Genomic DNA, 22,119 nt, shown 5'->3' with positions numbered 1-22,119 from the left:
AGGGGCAGCGGCGCCGCCCTCCCGCAGCCCCTCGTCCCGGCCGAGGGGACGGCGGCGGCTGCACAGCCCGCACACCTCCACCTGCGCACACGCAGAGCCACAGAGCTGCACACCTCCACCTGCACACACAGAGCTGCACAGCCCGCACACCTCCACCTGCGCACACGCAGAGCCACAGAGCTGCACACCTCCACCTGCACACACAGAGCTGCACAGCCCGCACACCTCCACCTGCGCACAACACAGAGCCACAGAGCTGCACACCTCCACCTGCGCACACAGAGCAGCACAGGCCCGCACACCTCCACCTGCGCACACGCAGAGCCACAGAGCTGCACACCTCCACCTGCACACACAGAGCTGCACAGCCCGCACACCTCCACCTGCGCACTACGCAGAGCCACAGAGCTGCACACCTCCACTGCACACACAGAGCTGCACAGCCCGCACACCTCCACCTGCCACAGAGCTGCACAGCGCACACCTCCACCTGCGCGCACAGAGCCACAGAGCTGCACACCTCCACCTGCGCACACAGAGCTGCACAGCGCATCACCTCCACCTGCGCACAGAGCTGCACAGCGCACACCTCCACCTGCGCGCACACGCAGAGCCACAGAGCTGCACACCTCCACCTGCACACACAGAGCTGCACAGCCCGCACACCTCCACCTGCGCACACGCAGAGCCACAGAGCTGCACACCTCCACCTGCGCGCACACGCAGAGCTGCACAGCGCACACCTTCCTACACCCCCCGCACTCCTGCACAGCCACGCACCTTAAATCCTTAAGTAACTTAAATCCTTGAGCTTGCACAACTGCACCTGCATACCTGAGCAACCGCACACCTTCACTTCCGCACCGCCGCGCTCCGTCCAGTACACTCCCGCACCTTCACCCGCACTCTCCCAGCCTCACACACCCGCACCCTCACGCACCCAGCCTCACACACCTGCACCCCGCACAGCTAAGCACCTCGCACTCCCTCACCCTCACACACCTGCACTCTCCCACCCTCACACACCTGCACCCCGCACTCCCGCACACCTGAGTACCCCCGCGCTCCCGCACGCCGGCGCACCGGCCGCGCAGCAGAGACAGGGGTTCAGCACGGGGAGACAGAGGGTGACCGCAGCCCCACACTCCAGCCCTGGGCCGTTCCCGGCAAGAGCGGGGGGGGACCCCGAGTTTTCTAGGCCCTTCCCTGCCGCTCAGCGGGTGCGGGGGGAGAATGGGCGAGGATGGCGGGGGGGGCAGAGACCCCGGCCCCGGCCCCGCCCCCTTCTAGGACGTTCGGAGCGGGGCTCGGCAGCTAGTGATGTCATCCAGCACTCGCGCAACCGCTCTAGGCACCGCCCCTTCGGCACCGCCCCGCGCGGCTCCCGCGCACGCGCCCGCCTCCTTCCTGCTTCCCCCTCCCCCTGGAGTCCCGGGCCGGGCCAATCGCTGGGGGCGCAGCGGGGCGGGGCGCGGGGAGCGCGCGCGCTCGCGCCCATTCAGCCGCCGGTCCCGCGGCGCCTGTCGCGGACGGCTGCGATTGGCTGCGAGCGGCACGGCCCCGCCCCTCGGGCGGCTTGTTCCGCCCCCGCCTCGCGGCCCCCTCCCCGCGCCCCCCCGCGCCGGCGGTGAAGGTTCCCGATGGTTCTGGAAGGAGGCGGATCCCGCCGTATATAAATCGGGCGGGCTGTGGGGAGCGCGCACTAGAGAGGATCCAGCGGCGCGAGCGGGCTGTGTCACAGCGTCAGTGCGGAGAGCAGCGACCCGTCCCCCTGCCAAGGTGAGCGGTGGGGGCAGCAGCCGGTGCTCGCCGGCGGTGGATCGGCGCAGGGAGCGTTTTCTGACCGAGCCCCGGGGCTCGGTGGTTGGGGCGCGGGGCTAGTGTTCGGAGTTGCGTGGGTGGTGGGGGTGGGGTGTGCTGTAGGAGCCGCGTGGCGCTGGTTGTGCTTTCTTCTGTGCTTCTCTGGATCCTGGGAAAGGTGATTGGGGCTTACAGTCTTGGTATAGGGGAAAAGGAGACTACGGTTGGTGATTCTGAAGCCAGCTTTCTAAATTTGCGTTCTTGTAAGAATGGCGGCGGAGGTGGGGAAAGCGAGCAGCTCCGTGGGGGGGTTCCGGTATGGCAGCGGAGCGGCGGGCGCAGAGGGCGGTTGGGGAAGGCTGTTCTTGTCCTGGGCTGCAGCTGCAGTGTCCCTTCCGCCTCGCAGCGTGGGCGGGAGGGCTGTGGGAGGCTGACCCGAGCACGCCTCGCTGCGGAGGTACCGGGTGGCCGGAGAAATCCGCTCTCAATGAATGGGCCCCCAGCCATGAGAATGCAAGATGGAGGAGCCGGGGGGGGGGGGGGGGGGCGGTGGGTGGAAGGCGCCGGACCGGGAAAGCGGCGGGGGGGGGGGGGGGGACGGGGTCGGGAGCAAGAGAAAAGGAGTGGCGGAGATATGGGGGAAGAAATAGGTGGCATAAGCAGAAAGAACGGAGTATTACAGGGAGAAGGAATAGAGATTAGAGGAAAAGAGTAGAGTGCCAGGAGGGAAAGGAGCGGCGGGGGGGAGGTTGAGAGTGGGGGCGGCAGGAAGGAAGGAGCGGGATAAAAGCGGGGGATGGAGGAGGGGGAAAAAAAAAAAAGGGGGATGGGGGGAGTAAGCGGCGTGAGGGGACAGGCAGGCAGGAGATGGGGCCAGGAGCGGGTTCGGGGGCTGCTCCGCTCCGCAGCGCTCTGGGGGGGTGGGGAATGCGCGGGCGGGAGGCGGGGGCAGCCAGGGAAGGCTCTGGTAGTTTCTAGAACGTGCCGCGGTTCCGGCGGGCGCCGCCAGGGGGCGCTGCGCCGCCGCTCCGCCCGCGGGCTCGGGGCGCGGTCCCGCGCGGGCGGGGGGAGCCGGGCCGCTCGCGGCGGGGGCCGGGCCTGCGCTCGGTGCCCTTCGCTGTGCGGGGTTGGACGGAGCTCTGTCGGGTGAAGGGTCGGCTCCTGCAAGAGGGGCAAACGGGCAGCTATAGCCGGTGAAGGACGAGTATTTATTAACGCACATATTTGTCCAGAGAAGCGAGTCCAGCTAAACAGTGTTGGTATCTAAGTTAGAGGTGGGGATAGCTGTGTATGCAAAATAGTCAGGGGATGCGGCTAAGAGAGAAATAATCCAAGTAAAGATTTTAGGTACTTTTGTGAAACGGGAAAATAAAGGTATATCAATCCGTAAATTAAAGGAAGGAGAGGGGAGCAGTCCTGTTTTACCTTAGGTGCTGCAGGGTAAAATGAATGCAAAGCAAGCCTGTTGTAAAAGTCTTGTCATCTATTTTCTGCGTTCTTTAAAACTTCTGAATAGTTACTAGCTGTAAATAGGGTCTGGGAAGGGCTTTTTTATGTGTGTGTGTTCTCTGGTACTGAAACCACGTGGTTAAAAAACTTGATCTCAGAATACCATTGTCACTGCCTGTAAAGAGTATATGTTAGGTAAGCTGTTCTGGATGGAATTTCAACTCCTCCCTCTCCTTTCACAGATGCCGGAAGCTGTGCAAACTCAGGACCAACCAATGGAGGAGGAGGTGGAGACCTTTGCCTTTCAGGCTGAGATTGCTCAGTTGATGTCTCTGATCATCAACACTTTCTACTCCAACAAGGAAATCTTTCTCCGTGAGCTGATCTCCAATTCCTCTGATGTAAGTGCCAAAAGTATTCTGGTTAGTTCTGACAATTACTGACATTTTCTAGGAGTAGCCAGGGAATGCTTAAGCATGTCTCTTCTCTTACAGGCTCTGGATAAGATAAGGTATGAAAGCTTGACTGATCCAAGCAAGCTGGATTCTGGGAAAGAGCTGAAAATTAACCTGATTCCAAACAAGCATGATCGCACTCTAACCATTGTGGATACTGGCATTGGCATGACCAAAGCTGACCTCGTCAACAACCTTGGTACCATTGCCAAGTCTGGCACCAAGGCTTTCATGGAAGCCCTGCAGGCAGGTGCTGATATCTCCATGATTGGTCAGTTTGGTGTTGGCTTCTACTCCGCCTACCTGGTTGCCGAAAAGGTGACAGTGATCACCAAGCACAACGATGATGAGCAGTACGCTTGGGAGTCCTCAGCAGGAGGGTCCTTCACTGTCAGACTGGATAATGGTGAGTGTTCAGTGTTCCTGCTCAATGGCATCTTTTAAAGACGTTTGGCAATGGTGCATAGTCTGCCTTGGAAAAGACACAAGATAAACTAATGCAACTAATGTGTCACATCAGGCATAGATCCAGGTCTTACCCTGTAATTTCTGTTGGCATAATTTGATATGTATGGAATGCCTAGGTAAATGGTGCATTAAGCTTTCAAAGCTTACACATGGAAAAGTATTTGTAAGATCTCAACAACTTTGTATGCAGGGTCTTTAAAGACCCTGAACAGAGTAGTATACATCTTCTGAAGCTTGTTTGAAATACATGCAGTAAACTTCAAAAAGCATAACCTAGGCTGTTTTTATACACAGAAGCTCCATTTTGCTAAGGTGAAAAAAGAGCTGATAGAGCACTGTGGTTTTTAAAGAGTTAATAATTGAATCTGCCCTGCTACAGCAAGGTAAAACATGTAAATTCCATTCTAGGTGAACCTCTGGGCCGTGGAACCAAGGTCATCCTGCATCTTAAAGAAGATCAGACTGAGTACCTGGAGGAGCGGCGAATCAAGGAGATCGTGAAGAAGCACTCTCAGTTCATTGGCTACCCCATTACACTCTTTGTACGTATCTTGCTTGAAATGCTAAATAAGTATTACCAGTTTCACAAGTGGGAGTTCATGTAAGAAGGAGCAGTCAATCTTTCTTTGGTTAGTTTCAGTTCTCTCAGATACTACACTGAGGAAGCTCTGGGGAAACGTAGTTCTGTTACTTAAAATTGTATTTCACAGGACTATGTTAAAAAAACCGATGTTTTCCAAGCCAGTAGTATTTGTTCCCAAACAGTTAATCTAGGTGTATTGTTAGGAGCCATTCAGTGTAATGAAGCTGAACAGTAAAAACTTGGCTCGTAGCACATGGAAACACCCACTTGTGTCAGCACCCAGAATGAGAGTCCTCGGAGTGTGGGAGGGAGAGCTTGACACCATGTTCTTGAGGTTTGCTGGCTTCGTGAGGCTGCAAGGGATACTTTAGCACTGTTACTTACTAAATTTACAGCTTTTGCAATTCAAGTACTGATACTGTTTCATAGGTGGAGAAGGAGCGTGATAAGGAGGTGAGCGATGATGAGGCTGAGGAAAAGGAAGAGGAAAAAGAAGATAAGGAGGAAAAGACAGAGGATAAACCAGAGATTGAGGATGTTGGTTCTGATGAAGAAGAAGAGAAAAAGGATGGAGATAAGAAGAAGAAGAAGAAGATTAAGGAGAAGTACATTGATCATGAAGAGCTCAACAAGACCAAGCCCATTTGGACCAGGAATCCAGATGACATAACCAATGAGGAATATGGAGAATTCTACAAGAGTCTGACTAATGACTGGGAAGACCACCTGGCTGTAAAAGTAAGTTTTTCTCTAGAGATACAGCTACAGTTGCTGTATCTGTAGATATATAAACTGTAACACACAGCACTGAAGGTGGAAGGTTGCTTAGTTTAGCATGCTGCTAAACTGATCCATTATGCATTGATGTTCATAATCTGGATTAAACCTGCAGTCAGGAAGTGCAGGTGCCTTCCCAGTTAATAGTTTAGTCACCATGTCTAATTGAACTTGAGACTAGGTTATATATAAGTACAAAAACTGATTAGGTTTGTAATTTGTCATTGAAAAGGTTTTGTGCCTTTTGTTTAAAGATGGGAAGTACCATTGGAGCATGTTTGCTTTCTAAATCTCAGTATACTGTGTAAGGAGCTGAATGTGCTCTGAATTGGCCATAACGTAACACTAATTCAGTGTGTCTGTCTGAGGACAGGCTGTTCTCACCAGTGTCTCAGCTGCTCTGTAATCTGATCTTTGATGGGTTGCAGTTTGTGTTCTGCATTTGAAGAGCTGTTTAGTGGTTATCACAGTGGAACCAGGCAAACTGACTAAAATTATCATCTTGTTTTCTCACAGCACTTCTCTGTGGAAGGGCAGCTGGAATTCAGGGCTCTCCTGTTTGTCCCACGGCGTGCACCCTTCGATCTGTTTGAAAACAGGAAGAAGAAGAACAATATCAAACTGTATGTGCGCAGAGTTTTCATCATGGACAACTGTGAGGAGCTGATCCCTGAATATCTGAGTGAGTATAGTTCTGCAGAAAGTGTTCCCTGAAAAGTTAGAAGAACTGCTTAGCTATTCTGTAGTTTCCTTTCGTATGTAAAGAAATCTGGAAGGGGGAAAATTTCAGCTCTAAACAGCTGTTGAGCAGTTAAAAGTATTGCTTAGTTCATGTTTATTGGGGTTCTGTGGAAACAAATTGACAATTTCCAGTGGACAGAGGCAAATGTAGGTAGAGTTGACTGGTAATACTTGTTTGAGACTAACAAAGGTAATTCTGTTGTTTGCAGATTTCATGAGAGGTGTGGTAGACTCTGAGGATTTGCCTCTGAATATTTCCCGTGAAATGCTGCAACAAAGCAAGATCCTGAAAGTGATCCGGAAGAACTTGGTGAAGAAGTGCTTGGAGCTTTTCACTGAGCTGGCTGAAGACAAGGAGAACTACAAGAAGTTCTATGAGCAGTTCTCCAAGAACATCAAGGTTTGTAGTCTTTCTGCTGAGCACTGCTGATACTTGCAGTTGCAGATGGGAGACTGTGGCAGTTCAGTATTTACCTGAAGGAATCACTAAGTGATTTTTCTTCTTGCTTTTTGTAGCTTGGCATCCACGAGGACTCGCAGAACCGCAAGAAGCTCTCAGAATTGCTGAGGTACTACACATCTGCATCTGGTGATGAGATGGTTTCCCTGAAGGATTACTGCACTCGGATGAAGGAGAACCAGAAACATGTCTACTATATTACTGGTGAGTTGGGACCTGAAATGGTCAGGCCAACACTGTGTGTAGGTTTACTTTCTGGGGGATTTATAAATGCTGTTACAGGGTCCCCAGTTCCCTTGCTTGGCAGGAATGGGAAGCACTTTTTACCTGTAAAAAATGTATTTCAGGAAATAATTGCTTCCAAATCAGTTAGGAGTATTAAATGCTGGAGTGTCAGCTTAAACAGCTTGAGTATCTTTTGGGCTGTTGATGCCCTTTTTTCCCTGTGGTTGGGCCACGAAGCACCACAGCTGTTGCATAGGCTCTGCAGAAGCTGAACAAGCTGCTGTTAGTGCTGAGGTTCATCTGTGGTGTTGTTTGTTGCAGGTGAAACAAAGGATCAGGTGGCCAACTCTGCTTTTGTGGAGCGTCTCCGCAAGCATGGGCTGGAAGTGATCTACATGATCGAGCCTATTGATGAATACTGTGTGCAGCAGCTGAAGGAATTTGAAGGCAAGACCCTGGTTTCTGTAACAAAAGAGGGTCTGGAGCTTCCAGAAGATGAGGAGGAGAAAAAGAAACAGGAGGAGAAGAAAGCAAAGTTTGAAAATCTTTGCAAGATAATGAAAGATATCCTTGAAAAGAAAGTAGAAAAGGTAAAAATAGTACTTGGTTTACCTGTGTGTAAAAGTCAATCTAAAACGAATTTTGGGTAAATCAGTTGTACTTGTTAAGATGCTTAAATTGCCAACTTGTGCTTTGCGTTCCCTCTGCAGGTTGTTGTGTCCAATCGTTTAGTTACTTCTCCATGCTGCATTGTAACAAGCACGTATGGCTGGACTGCCAACATGGAGAGGATCATGAAAGCGCAGGCGTTACGGGACAACTCCACAATGGGATACATGGCAGCAAAGAAACACCTGGAGATTAATCCTGATCATTCCATCATTGAAACACTGAGGCAGAAAGCAGAGGCTGATAAGAATGACAAGTCTGTGAAGGATCTTGTCATCTTGCTGTATGAGACAGCACTGCTGTCCTCTGGCTTCAGCTTAGAAGACCCTCAGACACATGCCAACCGCATCTATAGAATGATCAAACTTGGGCTGGGTAAGTTACCAAATCTGTCCTGGCTCCTGTGAACTTGGGGTGTATTTTCTTGGTCCTGCTTGGTAGTGTGGAAAATGAACCCTCAGGTGCTGAAGTACTGTGGAGATAAAAGGTTTGGGTTGTCCTGTCAGCATTAATTGGGTGTGTGTTTCCTGCACAGGCATCGATGAAGATGACACTGCTGCAGAGGAAGCCAGTCCAGCAGTCACTGAGGAGATGCCACCTCTTGAAGGAGATGATGACACATCACGCATGGAGGAGGTGGATTAAACGAGTTTACAGGAACTCATGAATGTTTCCTTGGCTAATATGAATAAGTTATATTTTGTATATTATGAATGTTACCTGCCAAAAAAAATCTTTGACACTTTGTCTGCATTCCCTCTTTATATTTATTTTCGAAGATGTTATACCTTTATTTTTGTTACATTGCTTTTTCAGCTGATGTGAGATAAAAATGCCATTGAGGGAATATTTTCTTTAACACTGTACAACCCTAAACAGGCAAGTAAGGAGTAGTTATTTTTGTCTGTATTAGCTGGTTGCAGGTGGCAGGGGTTTTGACTTATTCTTAATTGCCAGAAATGTGGAAAGAAGTAACGAAGATGGGAAGACATCCGGGTGTTCAAGTTTGTTTAGTGTTACACAGCTCTTCAATTCTTAAGTGTCTAACATACAGTACCTAGTAACTAGGTATCTAGGAGAGCTGAATCTCTTGGGGAAGCTTTAATCCTTCTGCTCCTAACAAGGTCTTGATGTTTAAAGTTGTTTTTTATACTGTTCAAGGATTCTGGATTGCACTCTACCATAGAATAGAATCCACTGTAAATCTCTTGTGACTTATGCAACTCTGCATGTACAGTTCAAACCTAGAACTGTAAGAATAAAAGTGTTAAGAATTGAGCTGTGTCACTGACTTGTCTGTTCACACTGAAATAAAACTGTTCTGCCTATGCCCACATGAGTTGCTGTTCTGGATCCTGAGCTCCAGCTGCTGCCCTCAATATGTAATGAATAGAGTGTGCTTGGTGATCCCACTGCAACACCAGTGCCACACCAGAGCAGGAAAGGGTCTCTGGAAAAGTGATTTGCTCTGAGTTGGGGTATAATTCACAGGGATGGTTCAGCAATTTTCTGAAGTCTGGGTGAATGGAGCTGCACCTCTGTTCCATGGTGCTTCTGGGAGGTGATAAGAGCTTTTTACCTGAGAAGTTGCCAGTACCATCACAGAGCCTGCCAGGGAATGAGGTGGTTGTGCTGCATTCTGTATTCCTTGGCATTTGTCTTGGAGAGTAGCAAAGAGAAATTCTTTGTAAGCAGTTCCATTCAGCAGCTGGGCCTTGGTGCCTCTTGGGTGCCCTTTTGCTGACTTAAGGCAGATTGTATTTGGTGCAATGTCTTAAATTCAATTAACTGACTGGGAGGAGGAGGGGTTTAAGGGCAGGTTCTAACCAGCTTGCCCTGCAGGTTTCCTGTGTCCATTTGTCCTGCTCCATGATACAGGAGTTCCCAGTATAAAATAATTCACATACATATATTACACTTGTGTGTGTTGGTGTTCTCCTTTGTAGTAGGGTGAAAAGATGGAGTTTCTGGCTCTAAGTATATTTACAGGTACCTAAACTCAGTTTCATGCAAACCAATTCAAAATGAGTTGGACAAGTTGTGGTTTGTAAGGAGACCTTTATGTCAAAGCAGCCCTTGGTGGGGAGAGGCTGACCTGTTTTGTGGCTACACTGCAAGCTGAGGAATTCAAGCTGGTGTCTCTATATGTCAGTTCAACAGACTGAGCTGGTCACACAGCTCCAAATCTGAATCCTGTATCAAAGATGAGAAATAAGATGGGTATGAAAATGAGCTGCTTCAATGCTGCTTACACAACTGCTGAAGGCTGAACATATGTAACATGTGGGGCATTTGTCTTCCACACCTCACATTCTGTATCATGACATGAAATGTTCAAAATCATTTCACGTGGTTACCTCATAAAAGCCTGCAGAAGAGGCTGGTGCCTGCCTGTCAGTGAAAGCAGCACTGTCAAAGCAAGGGCATCATTTCCATGGAGCTGCAGCTCCCCCCACAGCCCTGCCTGGGGACTATGGGGTGTGCTATGATCTCAAGTGTCCTGTGCCTGGCAGGAGCTGTTTGCTCAGACTGGCTGAGGTGTCCCTGTGTTCCATCACCACCCCTCACAGTGATGGGTGTACTGCTGCTGTAATAACGAGCATGGCATCGAGCCGGATGCAGAAAGGGAGTTACAGTTTCTAATATGTGCACCATTATTGACTTCTGATTTTGTGTGGGTGACAGAAGCAATGATCAGGAGGAAAAGACTTTCCTTCTGTGATGTTCAGTCTTGGAGGTTATCAGAAGAGCAGACTTCAGCAAGCTTTAGCTGTTGCTTCAAGACCTCAGTGTCAGAAAATAGATTCAATAGTATCAAACCTAAGGGAGATTCTAAGGTATGTGTGACTTGTGACTAAAATCTATTCTACAAGATCTTGTGTAAAGAATGGTGAAGGTGTCTTCCAGTTAGTAACACTGAGATTTAAAATTTATATAATGCTAAAGACTTTTCCACTTGGTCAGTGATGGCACAAATCTTAACCTCTCTTGAAAACTAATTTAAGAGAATAATTCAGGTGAAACTTGCATGCTATCTGCAGTATTTCTTGCCCTGAGAACGTGTTGGGTGTTTTTGAATCATTCCCTGCATTACACTGGGCAGCCAGACCATAAGAAACCTGGACTCAAGGGAGATCAGAGCTTGTGGGGCTGGCACAAGATCTGTGCAGGGCCAAGAGTGATGAGGAGTGGCAGAGCACTGGGAAATGATGGGAATGAACCCTGGAGCAAACTTGCTGCACCCCTGGGACCCTCGGGCCCCCTCCTCACCCCCACTGCAGCCACAGGGCACAGCAATGGCATCCCCTGTGTGCCTGGAAGGGGGACACCCAGCTCTCCCTTGGAACGCTCTGTGTGACTGTCACTGCTGCCTGGCCCTGCCCAGAAGGGCTCAGGGGTGCTGTGGGGGACTCGGGCTGTGCTCCCCCTTGCAGCCACCATTTCACCTGCAGCCCCTCGCAGACCAAGCAGCCCATGGAGCCCAGACCTTGCTGCTAACAAGAATCTGTAGCTAATTTTGGGCAGCCTTTGTGGGAGTAACGAGTCCCAGCCTTGTGTTCGGGTGGAGCAGGATGGTCATTTGTGCTCATTGAGCTCAGCTGGAGCTGCAGGCACTACACTAAGTGAGCCTCCTCAGCTCCCACTTCAGCAGTGGGAGGTGCTGTGGGGTGGTGACTGAGGTTCTTGGTTGCTCTGTTTTGAAAATGGTTGGAGATACTGAGGAGAGGGAGTAATCATCAGATTTTTAGTCTGGGTGGAGAAGCTGAGGAGATGGAAAGGCAGGTATGGGGAATAATAGTGCAGTAAGAACAGGGTCTAGCTCAGCTGGAGGCAGAAATGGGGTGAAGGCTTGTGAGCTGCTCCCAGTACAGCTGCTGTCACTGTCACCCCCACTGGGACTTGTTCCTGGTGCCTTTTCAGAGCAACAACCCACTGCTGGCTTTAGAGTGAGATGTTTGTCTTGCTGAGGTTTTTATACAGTAGTACCTTCTGCACTGCAGAAAGATGCAAGAAAGCCAGCTAGGATAGAGATAATGGCAAGAAAAGGAATTTGATCTGGAAAAAAAGTAAAGGGAGTTCCTAATTTCCTATAAAAAGAACAAGAAGAAAGGAAATGGCAATGTGGCTTTTAAAGGGTCAAATAAAATGTGCTTCTTTGTGAACAGACCTGATCCATAGCTCTCTGATAACTCTGAAAAAATACTGCTCCTGGTATTTAAAAACAGTAAAATTGCTGTGCTGGATTGTAAAAGATTAAGAAGATGCTCAGAAAGCTCTTCTGTGTCCAGCTACAACAGTCCTTCTGCTCCAGGGGAGATCACCTGCTCCAGAAATCACAGCATAAACATCTCTGGTCGCCCTGGCTGCCTCTGGAGGGAGCAGGGGGTGAAGAGGGCCTCCACTGCTGGCTCTCCCTCAGCCTGAGGGTCCTGTGAAGGAAATGGGCTCCAGAAAATAAACTGGTGAGAGCACAGGGGAAGCGTCGCACCCCTGGCCACCAGGCCTTGCAAACGGGGGGTCTGTGCTTTTAAATATACATATATATATAATATATACGTGTGTATTTTGTATGCACATGGGAAATGCAGTGACTAAAGGAGTGCAGGCCCCACAGAGGCAGCGCTGGAGCCTTGCAGTGGCACAAAGGACTTTCTTTCACGGGAGGGTTTCACTCCCGAGTTTTCTTGCCGAATTCCGTGTTCGGAAGGAGCAGCTCCAGGTGCAGGAGGTTGAGCAGGGCCCGTGTGAGGGTGCGGGGCGGCGGGCCCGGCCCATAAAGCGGCAGAGGCGGAGGCGCCGGGGCCGCCATGGCCTCGGCTGGCAGGAGGCAGCGGCGGAGGAAGAGGCGGGAGGCTGGGCGGGACATGGAGCGTACGGGAGAGAGAGAGGAGGGAAAGGGAGCCCCTGTGACAGGGCCCTGAGGGGGGAAGGCGATGTGGGAGTGCACAGGGACTGAATTTGGCAGTGGGGACCTGGAACAGGGGGCTGGCTTATGGCACAGCTTTGCATTTATCCCTCTCTAGTCTGGTCGGTTGTCTTCAGCACAAATACCTCTTATAGCATTCAGAAAACTTGCAATACCTAAAAGAAAAGGAAAAAAACCCTTATGGTCTGGTATAAGCTTCTATAAAAAAATTATATTTTCCTCATGAATGAAGGCTTATTGTTATAGAAGACAGTGGCTGCTTCTTATTTATTTTTAAACAGAAGCTGCCTTTCATTATGTGAAGGACTGATCAACTTTTCTAGCATAAAGGGAGTAGCCATGTCTGGGCATTTTATCTCAGAGAAGGTTTTCTCTAATGTGCTCTCCTACCCTCTACCTGTTTCAGTAGATGCTCAGGAAGAGGAGGATTCTGTTAAAAGCCCAGACTGTGTGGAAAGACTGGCACGAAAATACATGGTAACTTTTTAAATTGCTACTTTTTCTACCTGTCTACTAAAAGACAATTCAGAAAGTATTTGTTGGTTTGCCCTTGGCCTGATGGTGCAGCTGCCTCGGCTGGAAAAGATTGCATGAAGAACAGGTGTGGATGAATTAATTTAAATGGGAGGGATGGAAGCAACTCCTCCACTTCTGTGCTACCCTCTGGGGACGAGGGGAGCTGTTTGTTTGTAAGGTCTCTTTCTAAGCAAGAGCTTTAGAAGAAATGAGGATGTTTTGAGTCATTCATGTGCAGTTACATTTCTGAGCTGTAGGGTTACCAAAAGCAAAGAAACAAAGAGAACCACAGTGCAAATTAAAAAATGTGTTGTAAAGTTACTCACAAGGCTGGAGTAACCATTGTTAGCAAGTGTGAGGCATGCTCTGGACTGCTTCCCTTTGTGGTTTTGGGGTGAGGAGTGATGAGAGAGGCTTCTGTTTTCCCCTTATATCTCACTTGCACAACCCAATCAGCACAGCTGTGGGATATTTGGGAAGACAAGCTGGCTTCAGATGGGGAAGCTTTGGAGAAACTCAGCACCCACAGTTGGTACTAGAACTTGAGCTTCAGCCTGAAGCTACAGTAACTTCTACTTTGAGTGGAATTTCTTTCCTTTCCTCCTCTGCAGCAGAAGTGCACAGTGGAGTCAAGCACAGAGTCTGAGTCTGAATCCAGGGCAGAGGTAAGGACTGGCTCTGCAGTGTTCTGATGGTGATGTGATTCCCTGATGTGCATCCAACCCTTCCTTCAGCCTCAACAGGGAGCCTCCAAGACATGTTGTGGGGTTGTTGATTTTGTGCCTGGAAAAAACCCAAAACAACCCCAAACCCAATACTCCCCTTTCTATTGGGCTCTTTCTTACAACTGTTATTAACTTTAGAAAAGTTGATTCTAGGGGGATGAGGCAGGAAAGGGACAGTGTTTTAGGCAGACACCTGCTAAGAAAATGCTGACCTGAGCTGTTCCTGGTGGTTAACTTTCAGCAGCTCTGGTCCAATGAGATTTCTGCAGCTCTGGGTGGAGAACCTCTACCTTCTGACTGTCCCTTTTGGAGGAGATTAAGAGCAGCTCTGTTGCTGTGGCAGTTAGTTATGGATATTGGTAACTTATTAAACATTGTTCTGTCAAACCAACGTGTTTAGTGCTGATGAAAAAAGACCTGATGCTGGAGTGGAGAACAAAATACTTAATTTGTGGGTAAAACTCTTTGGAATTGACGCTCACTGTTGGTCCATGTGAATCACTGTGCTTTGGGACTTGGAGAAACTGCCTGCCACCACTTCACCTTCCAGAAAGGTCAGGGCAAGGCTGGAGTTGTCTGTTCTCCTGTGAGGCTGGAAGTGCAGCTGTGTGATGGCAGGGCAGGGTGGAAGGGGGGCTTCCACAGGTCCCAGCCTGAGCAAAGAGCTGGCTGCTCTCACGGAGGCTGCTGAGGCAGGGGCCAGGACTGGGGGGTTTCTGTGCTCTTTGGGGAAGCAGAAGGGCTTGGTGGGGGTGTCTCTGTCCTCGAAGCAGCACAAGAATACACGGTCACAAATGGGCTTGGACTTCAGCTCCTCTGATAAAGCCTTTGGTTTCCTGTTGAGCCCAGATTTGTCTCAGCTGTGCTCAGTTCTTCCCCTTCCCACTGGAAGCAGCACAGCACTGACTGGCAGGGTGTTTTCTGAACACCTGTGGTGGATCCTTTTCAAGAACTTTCCCACTTTCCTTGCTGTTAACTTCTTTTCCTTTGTGAGACTTGGTACCTGGGGTTTGCTTTCTAAAGGGAGTCTCCCTACATGGCTTTTTTCTTTTTCCCCCCATTAATGGGCCAAGACTCTAAGCACTATTTCAGAATTTCAAATCATCCTCATGTGAAAGAACAGAAAGGGACCTGAGTGGGAGGGAAGGTCTGTAAAATGTATCCTGACTACTACTATTTAAGTGCTAATTTGGTTTATTTTTCTGGTACCATGTAATTACTCATTGTTCTCCTTAGGGCAATGCTTTAAGTGCACAAAGACTTACCCTAGCTCTATTTGAGGTTAACTTTACCAAGCCTTTACAAGTTAGACTGAGACACATTTTTTATTCTTTTAGCAAAGTGATAATCTGGCTTCCTCTTTTCTAGGATTTCCACCTACTCTGTTTCTCATTTGGCAGCTTAAGGGAAAGTGCCTGATAAACCTATGTTAACTTCTCTTAAATAGGTTGTGCCTAGCCCACTTGCTGGAGGACCCAAGAAAGCAAAGGAATCCAGGGGACTACAAGTAGGTTTTGGGTATTACACAGTTCTTCGTCTAGCATCCAAAAACTAAAACAGAGGTAGGGACTGTATGGATAAACAGAAAAGTTTCCACAGCAAGTCTGTGACTTAGGTTGGAAGGGATTTTAAATTCCATTGTATGTAGCATCTTGTTTGGTTTTTTTTTTTTTTTTTTTTTAGGGACAAATAATCATCCACCATGTTTAGAGAGGTTTATTTTAGTTTTCAGATCCTTATGATGGTGATTCAGAAGATGCATCTGTTCACACTGACTGTGGTATGAAAGATGCACCATGGATAAACAGTGCCTCAAAAGCAGTGCCTCTGGAGGATGCTGATACTTCAGAAGATGAAGAATCCTTCCCTAATCCTCCAAATGTCAGAGAAATTCAGGCAGTAAAGGAGTGTCGAGCAGCCCCGGAGAAGGGCGTGTTGCAATCACCGGAGCCGCCTCCAGGCACAGAAGGCTTTGCCCCCCCGGGGCTGACACCTGGCCACGCCTCACCGAGGGCTGTTAACCCTTCAGCCTCCGCAGAGCTCCCCGCAGTCCCGGCTGACACTGCTCCACAGCCCCTGCTCGCTGCTCACTGTGATGGCACAATGGCCCAGCAGCCCATGATTAAAAGAAAACAAGGGATTCCTGCTCCAGAGAGCGCTAGTGAAAAACTAAAGAGAAAGAAATTCCGTGCAACTTAATCTAAGGGATGAATAAATCGTTGGACAGACTGTTCTGAAGGATCATTCTGGTAGAGATTTCTTTTGCAGTGTGTACCTGAACTAAGCAGGCTGCCTCAAGCCTGTTACAAATGCACTGCACTGTACAGTAAGCTCTGAGATCCACCTGAAAAACTGAACCAAAAAAGTTGTGTGACAACTCCAGAGAAAACTAGCAAAGGTATACCCACAGCATGAAAGACAAGCTCAGTGCCTAGGTCCTCTGGAAGCAGCAGCCCCAGCTCCTGTGTGCAGTACCTGGAGGCAGCTGCTCAGTTTCAGTGTAATTTCACCAACACTGACAAGGGTTTGTGGAGGAGGGAAAGAAGAATGACCCCTTGGCTGCAATTATCTTCCAACAGCTATGGCTTGTCTGGCACCTGCTTGGCATCATGTTTGGCTCCTGCTGTGTCTGATGTCTGACCTCCCTCGAGTGGTGAACATACAGGTTTGACTCCCAACAGCTGCACTGCATCACACTGAACTGACTGCAACTACTGGCAATCCAGCATTTATTTTCTCCTTCAAAGGAGGAGAAAATGTCTAATTGCTGTTAACACAGCTGCTCCTTCCTTGTTTGACCAATGTTTTGGGCAGTTTCTGTGTAGCTGCCAGAAGAGTGTTTACAATGTGATGTGGAACACATTAGCTCAGAGCTGCTTAGTGAAAGCAATCATTCAGGAGCTGCAGGAATGGTGCCCACAGATGGGAGGCCAGTTAGGGAGCAAAAACTGTCTCTCTGATCTCCCTTTCCTGTATGGTAATTTATTTAATCAGGTTTAGAATCTGGGTAGTCCATTTGTGTGGGAGGGAAACTACTAACTATGAAAGTATAATGATGGCTTGAAAGATGTTAGTACCAGCAACTTGTGAAAGGATTTGTTTTGTACAACTGGCAGAGACTTTTAGTTTCCAGTTTCTTTCATAGGATGGAAAGCCACTTAAAATGTTATTTAACTGCTAACATTGCACCCTCCCACCTGTGTATTTATTTTATTAAAGCAACTTTTCTTTCATCCTTATTCCCCCAGCTGGAAATGGTTTTTAATCAGCTTGGAACATATGTGGTTAAACAGTAAGCTTCAGAGGCCTTTGCCCCAAGACAGAAGCTACTGTGGTTGCCCCTTGATTTGTCCAGAGGCAAAGACTGCTGCAGTGAAAACTGTGAAGTTATTTGAAAAAACCCCAAACAAACCAACAACCAACCACTTGCAGCTATAGATTTGTGTGTACTATAACTAGGCTACAGCTCTCTCTGGAATGAGGATGTGTGAAAAGCTTAGAATACAATATTGTGAGGGAGCCAAGCCCCTCATTTTAAGTCCTAGCTATCAGACGCCCTAGCTCTCAGCCCCATCAGCTGAGGCTAAATAAAACTGAACCCCCTGACTTTCAAACTGCAGCCAAAACCCCATAACTCACCTAAAGAGGATTTCACTTAAAGCAGCTGTTTCACACAGCATGAAAAAATCACAACAGGAGAGGAAGGAAGGGAGGGGAAAGGTAAGCCACATAGGACAGTATCTACTCATTGAAATAGGTTTATTCAGTATGAGAATCCAGATGTGGATTAACTTGTGGCCTGAAATTGTACCTTTTGTTAATTCAGGCCTAATGCAGCAGTTAACATAAAAGAGCTGAAGAGTTTGGGAAGCTCAAGCTCTAGGATAGTTGAGACTCTTGATCTCCCCATCAGTGTTTGCCAATAGGTGGAACTGGTTTGGGCAGAGTTTTAATAGTAGCTGTAAGTGGTGCCACAGCCCAGGTCTATGAGCTGGGCACAAACAGCAGCTGCTGAAAGGAAGGTGCATGTTCAGTGGAGCTGCCAACAGCCAGCTCTTGATTTAAGCTAATACTTCATACTGCAGCTGGTACTCAGAGCACGCTGCTTTTTTTCTGTACAATGTAATTGAAACTATGCTGGAGGCAGTGATACCAGTTCCAGACATATTCTGGTGCTGGAAAGCAAAGTCTCTCAAAGAGGCTGAGACAAAGCAAAGGCATTATAGTTACAACTCATCTTGGATCATGATGCATGTAGTTCTCACCTCTGTTCCTCACAACTGGGTAAGAACTGCATGAAGATTATTAAACTGCACTGATTCACTGGTCTGGGATTCACACTTTGTAAAGTAACCAAACCAGGACAGTTTAATCTCAGGGATTAACTTTGCAAAACAGTATGGAGAGGGCAGACAGCAGAATTCTGTTTTAGTAAACAGCAAGCACTGACCAAAACAAGTATGTGAGGCAGGCTGAGATACCAATTTTTCTTCCCAGTCCAGGCTTGTACTATGGAACCCTTATCACAGAAAAATACTGGAGCTGATGAAAGGCACTGCTTTCATAGGAGCAGCTGGGGAGGAAGGAGCTCCCAAGATTTCTGTTTTGAGATTAGAAAGCTGTGTACCCACATTCTTCATACATGCCTTTGAACACTTGACTTCAGCCACTGTCAGAGAGGACAGTGCTGAGAGGATGTGCTGAGAGGATGGTCAGAAAGGTAGAAATGCTGAGCCAACAAATTCAGGATCAGAAAAAGCAAGCAAATGCCCAAACCATTACAGCAACCCAAGCAAATAGCAGGAACTCTCAGCTTTCCTAATTTAGTAATGGTTGGTCACATGTGAGAGTCTCAAATAATACTGTAACTCCTTGTGTAAGCATTTAATAGCCTCCTCTTGGGTTACTGAGACATAAATCTGGGGACATATTTCACCATAAAAGCAGTTTGAGAAAGAGGAAGCTCTGTGGTCAATAGGACAAGCTCAGGATGCTCCAGCTTCTCAATGCATTGTAGCAGGTGACTTCAAGTAAGACCCAGTCCATTGCAATTAATTAATGCAATGGCCTGAGTTGTCACAGTAGATGTCAGGTTTTGTGTATTACTGCACTACAGACTTACAATCCAAGGTTCCTGTTACTGGAGGTTAGCTTGAAGAGCAATTCATAGTTATTCTCTGAAAAGATCATGGGTATAGGTTTTCCAGACCGAAATCATCACTAAGAATTAGATTAACAGAAACAGATGGTCAAAATTTTTGCTATATATTTTATTTAATATAACATAATCCATCAAATATCACATCTACCAATAACCCTCTAAAAACCTCATTCAATCTTCCTTCAAAGAAATCTCTCGGGCCTATCCTCCCACTGCACTGTCACCTTTCCAGCCAACTTGACACAAATCCATCTGTTAACCTACCCTGATTACAAAAGTACAGGTGAGCACTACATAGACGACTGACACTTACTACAGCATTAACCAGTGAAAATAGGTTTGTTCACTCAGTGCAGAGAACTGCAACACCACGCTCATAGAAGCTGCGGGGATCTTCCTTGGTGGCTATTTCAAAGTCAACGGTGAAAATCAGATCAGCACGAGTGAAGTTCAGATAAACTGGTAAAGTGACCTGGGGAAAAACAAGAATATAGGAGAGTTCTGTAAGACAGCTGAAGGTTTCTCTAACACTATATGATACCAATGAGATGGGAATTCAGTCTCAGATAACTCAGTACTCAAAATATGAGGAAAAACCCCAAGACTTAATAAATTCACAGATGCTGCTATAGATATAAATTTGAGTTTTGACTTGAACAGCACTGAACAGCATTTTTGGATGTCTCTCCTTTTTATCTATCTACAAAGGAAAGACACAGTCAGCACTAGGTCTGTTTGCTGCTAGCCCTGAAATCAGATGCCAACTGACAACAAGAGTAATTAGAGAACACTAATTTGATTTGTTGTGCCCGGGACAAGTACCCATAAAGCCTTAGGAAAGAATTGCTAGGGATATCTAAATATTTTCATCATCATACTTACAACATTTGCTTTTTTATCAGCGTTTGTCTGCTTGATCCAGCGAAGCTGTGTAATGGGCAGGACAGTTGAAATAGCATTTGAAAGCGACAGCTTGTTGTTACTGCACGTAGCTCCCTGGAGCTTCAGGCCTGCAAATTGCAATGCAGTTTAGAGTTCTAAGAGCTTTCATACATCCAAAGGCTGTCTCCTTCTGTATCATTAAAGGGCTAAGTCCACTAAATGAGAAGTATTTCATAATGCAAAATGAAGAGGTTGTAGGTGATACACTATGCAATACCACTTCAATATATACTCACCCTGGTCTTGAGATTTATTAGCATTTTAAGTACTTCCCTAATAACTAATATCAAACTAATCTGAAAATACTTTCAGAAAGCATGTATTAACTTTTGCAACAACAGCCCCTTTTTCATTTGACATAGCCCATTTAATACAGAAGCTTCTGAAAACATTTCAGAGGAAGCTCCCTTCCTTCAGCTCACTTTACCTGTGACTCCAAAGCTGCAGGCATCCAGGACTGCGTTCTGGGTAGTTGTAACATTGACCTCAAGACAGAGCTCTTCAAGGGACCAACTGTTTGCCTGGGCAACATATTGTCTTGTAGCAGTAATATATGCCTCTGGCACAAACAGGCCACCCAGGCACACATGGATGTTCTATTTAAGGAGAAAAAATATAGGGGAAAAAAGTATTTCAGCTGCAGTATTAATTAATGACTATTATAAATACTTAAGCAATCTATTTACATTAAAATGTTCCTGCTACTACTGGAGCACAGTGTAACTGCTAAGATGCTTTTTGCTCTAAGGCTTTGTCTCCCACTGTCCCACAATACTAATGCTCCCTCTGATCTCTGTGCACAGTTACCCTGCTAAGCCTCATCACGCTGCGATCAGGAGACGCTCAGCAGTATTTACAGACATTTCAGAGAGCACTGACTCAAGTTCATTGACTGAGGGGCTATTTAGAAGTCCTGATGTGAAGACTCCAGAAAGCAGTTACACAGCTCCACCAATAACCCCGAGAAGTCAGCACAAAGTACCTTCAGTTCTTTTGCTCCACCAGATGCAGCTGCCTGGGAAATATTCTGGAGCTGTTTAATGCGCTCACTGAAGTCAGACACCCACTGGATAACAGTCATACCAGCTGGCACTGTGTAATGAGACCAGCTACGAGGCAAAATACCTACAAAGATGTGATTAGAATTAAGTTTTGTTCATATACAAGTTGAAATTACACACTATATTAAAACTTTGAAGACTTGGACTGGAATATCAGCCTCTATTTTAAAAGGCCCTTCAGTAAGTGAAAATACTTTCAAGGATTACAGAGCAAATGGCCTCTAGGTCTACTTTGTATTTAAAATGCCACCCACTTACAAACACCCTTCAAGAGCAGCTGCAGTTACACACAGCTATTTACTGCAAGACCTAACCTTCAGCTCTGAATGAAGATTTGAGTCCTTTAGAAATAGCTGAAGAGGTTGAGTATCTGTGTTTTAGGAAATGCTTTTGTTCAAATCACCATGTATTACAACATGCAGCATTGTCTGTGAAAATTCCACATGTACAATCTTTAAATAGAAATTCAAAGAGCTTGAATATTTTCTAGATTTTATAGGACCAATACTGCTCATTTGGTGGTATAAATAGCTTTGTTCTGTCACAAGTCAGAAATTGAGAGAACACAGTAAGGTTTCAGCCTAGAAATTAAGCTGCTAATGTAAAGTGTACAAAAAAGCCTAATATATTAAAGCTGACTGTTATTATTATTATTATTATTATTATTATTATTATTATTATTATTATTATTATTATCATTATCATTATCATTATTATCATTATTATTACCTAAATATTAGGCTATTATCAACCTCAACTTGGAATCTCATATCAAGCGAATTTTATGCTCAAATTTCAAATGACAAAATCTATCCACATTTTTCTACCATTTTTGGTTTTTTTTAAGCTGCTGACCACAGCAGCCTCTTACAGAGTGCAAGCAGCAAAGAGAGCCCTGGAGATGCTGGTTTGAACTGCCATACCTTTCACCAGCTCATTTATCAGTGTACGCAAATAATTGGTTTGTTTCTTTTTCCCTTCACACACTTGAACCACGTCCGCCAGGTCCTGTCGAACATCCTGGAGCAGCTTAGCTCCCATTTTCACCTCTCTCTCAAAGAACCGGAACAGAGGATCCTGATGGTCAAAACACTCAAAGTAAGACACAGATCAAAGTTCTTGCTGGAAAACTGCTACGAGAAACACCCCCCAAATTCTGT

The 22,119-nt window shown here is 47.0% G+C and overlaps 2 protein-coding genes across 2 annotated transcripts in view; one reads left to right on the top strand and one right to left on the bottom strand.

The window, feature by feature from the left end:
- The first annotated feature begins 1,650 nt into the window (after positions 1–1,650).
- Positions 1,651–8,905, top strand: HSP90AA1 (heat shock protein 90 alpha family class A member 1). The gene is made up of 11 exons (XM_036384348.2): positions 1,651–1,779; positions 3,492–3,650; positions 3,744–4,110; positions 4,581–4,714; positions 5,185–5,493; positions 6,049–6,214; positions 6,483–6,673; positions 6,790–6,937; positions 7,280–7,548; positions 7,669–8,002; positions 8,163–8,905. Exons 2-11 carry the CDS (start codon positions 3,492–3,494, stop codon positions 8,270–8,272), a joined length of 2,187 nt encoding a protein of 728 aa, XP_036240241.1. The 5' UTR covers positions 1,651–1,779; the 3' UTR covers positions 8,273–8,905.
- Positions 8,906–19,050: 10,145 nt separating this feature from the next.
- The window catches only part of DYNC1H1 (dynein cytoplasmic 1 heavy chain 1), a 44,827-nt gene continuing 41,758 nt past the window's right edge, over positions 19,051–22,119 (bottom strand). Inside the window, exons 74-78 of the mRNA XM_036384141.2 lie at positions 21,883–22,036; positions 20,881–21,023; positions 20,326–20,494; positions 19,839–19,966; positions 19,051–19,428 (exon numbers count right to left, since the gene is read on the bottom strand). Of these exons, the coding sequence (XP_036240034.1) occupies positions 19,300–19,428; positions 19,839–19,966; positions 20,326–20,494; positions 20,881–21,023; positions 21,883–22,036 (723 nt within the window). The 3' untranslated portion in view covers positions 19,051–19,299. The remainder of the gene's footprint in view (positions 19,429–19,838; positions 19,967–20,325; positions 20,495–20,880; positions 21,024–21,882; positions 22,037–22,119) is intronic.

Source organism: Molothrus ater, chromosome 6 (genome assembly GCF_012460135.2).
Source record: "Molothrus ater isolate BHLD 08-10-18 breed brown headed cowbird chromosome 6, BPBGC_Mater_1.1, whole genome shotgun sequence".
In the NCBI taxonomy this organism is placed as follows: domain Eukaryota; kingdom Metazoa; phylum Chordata; class Aves; order Passeriformes; family Icteridae; genus Molothrus; species Molothrus ater.
Note: the sequence above shows the minus strand (reverse complement) of the source record. Positions and strands in the feature narration are given on the sequence as shown.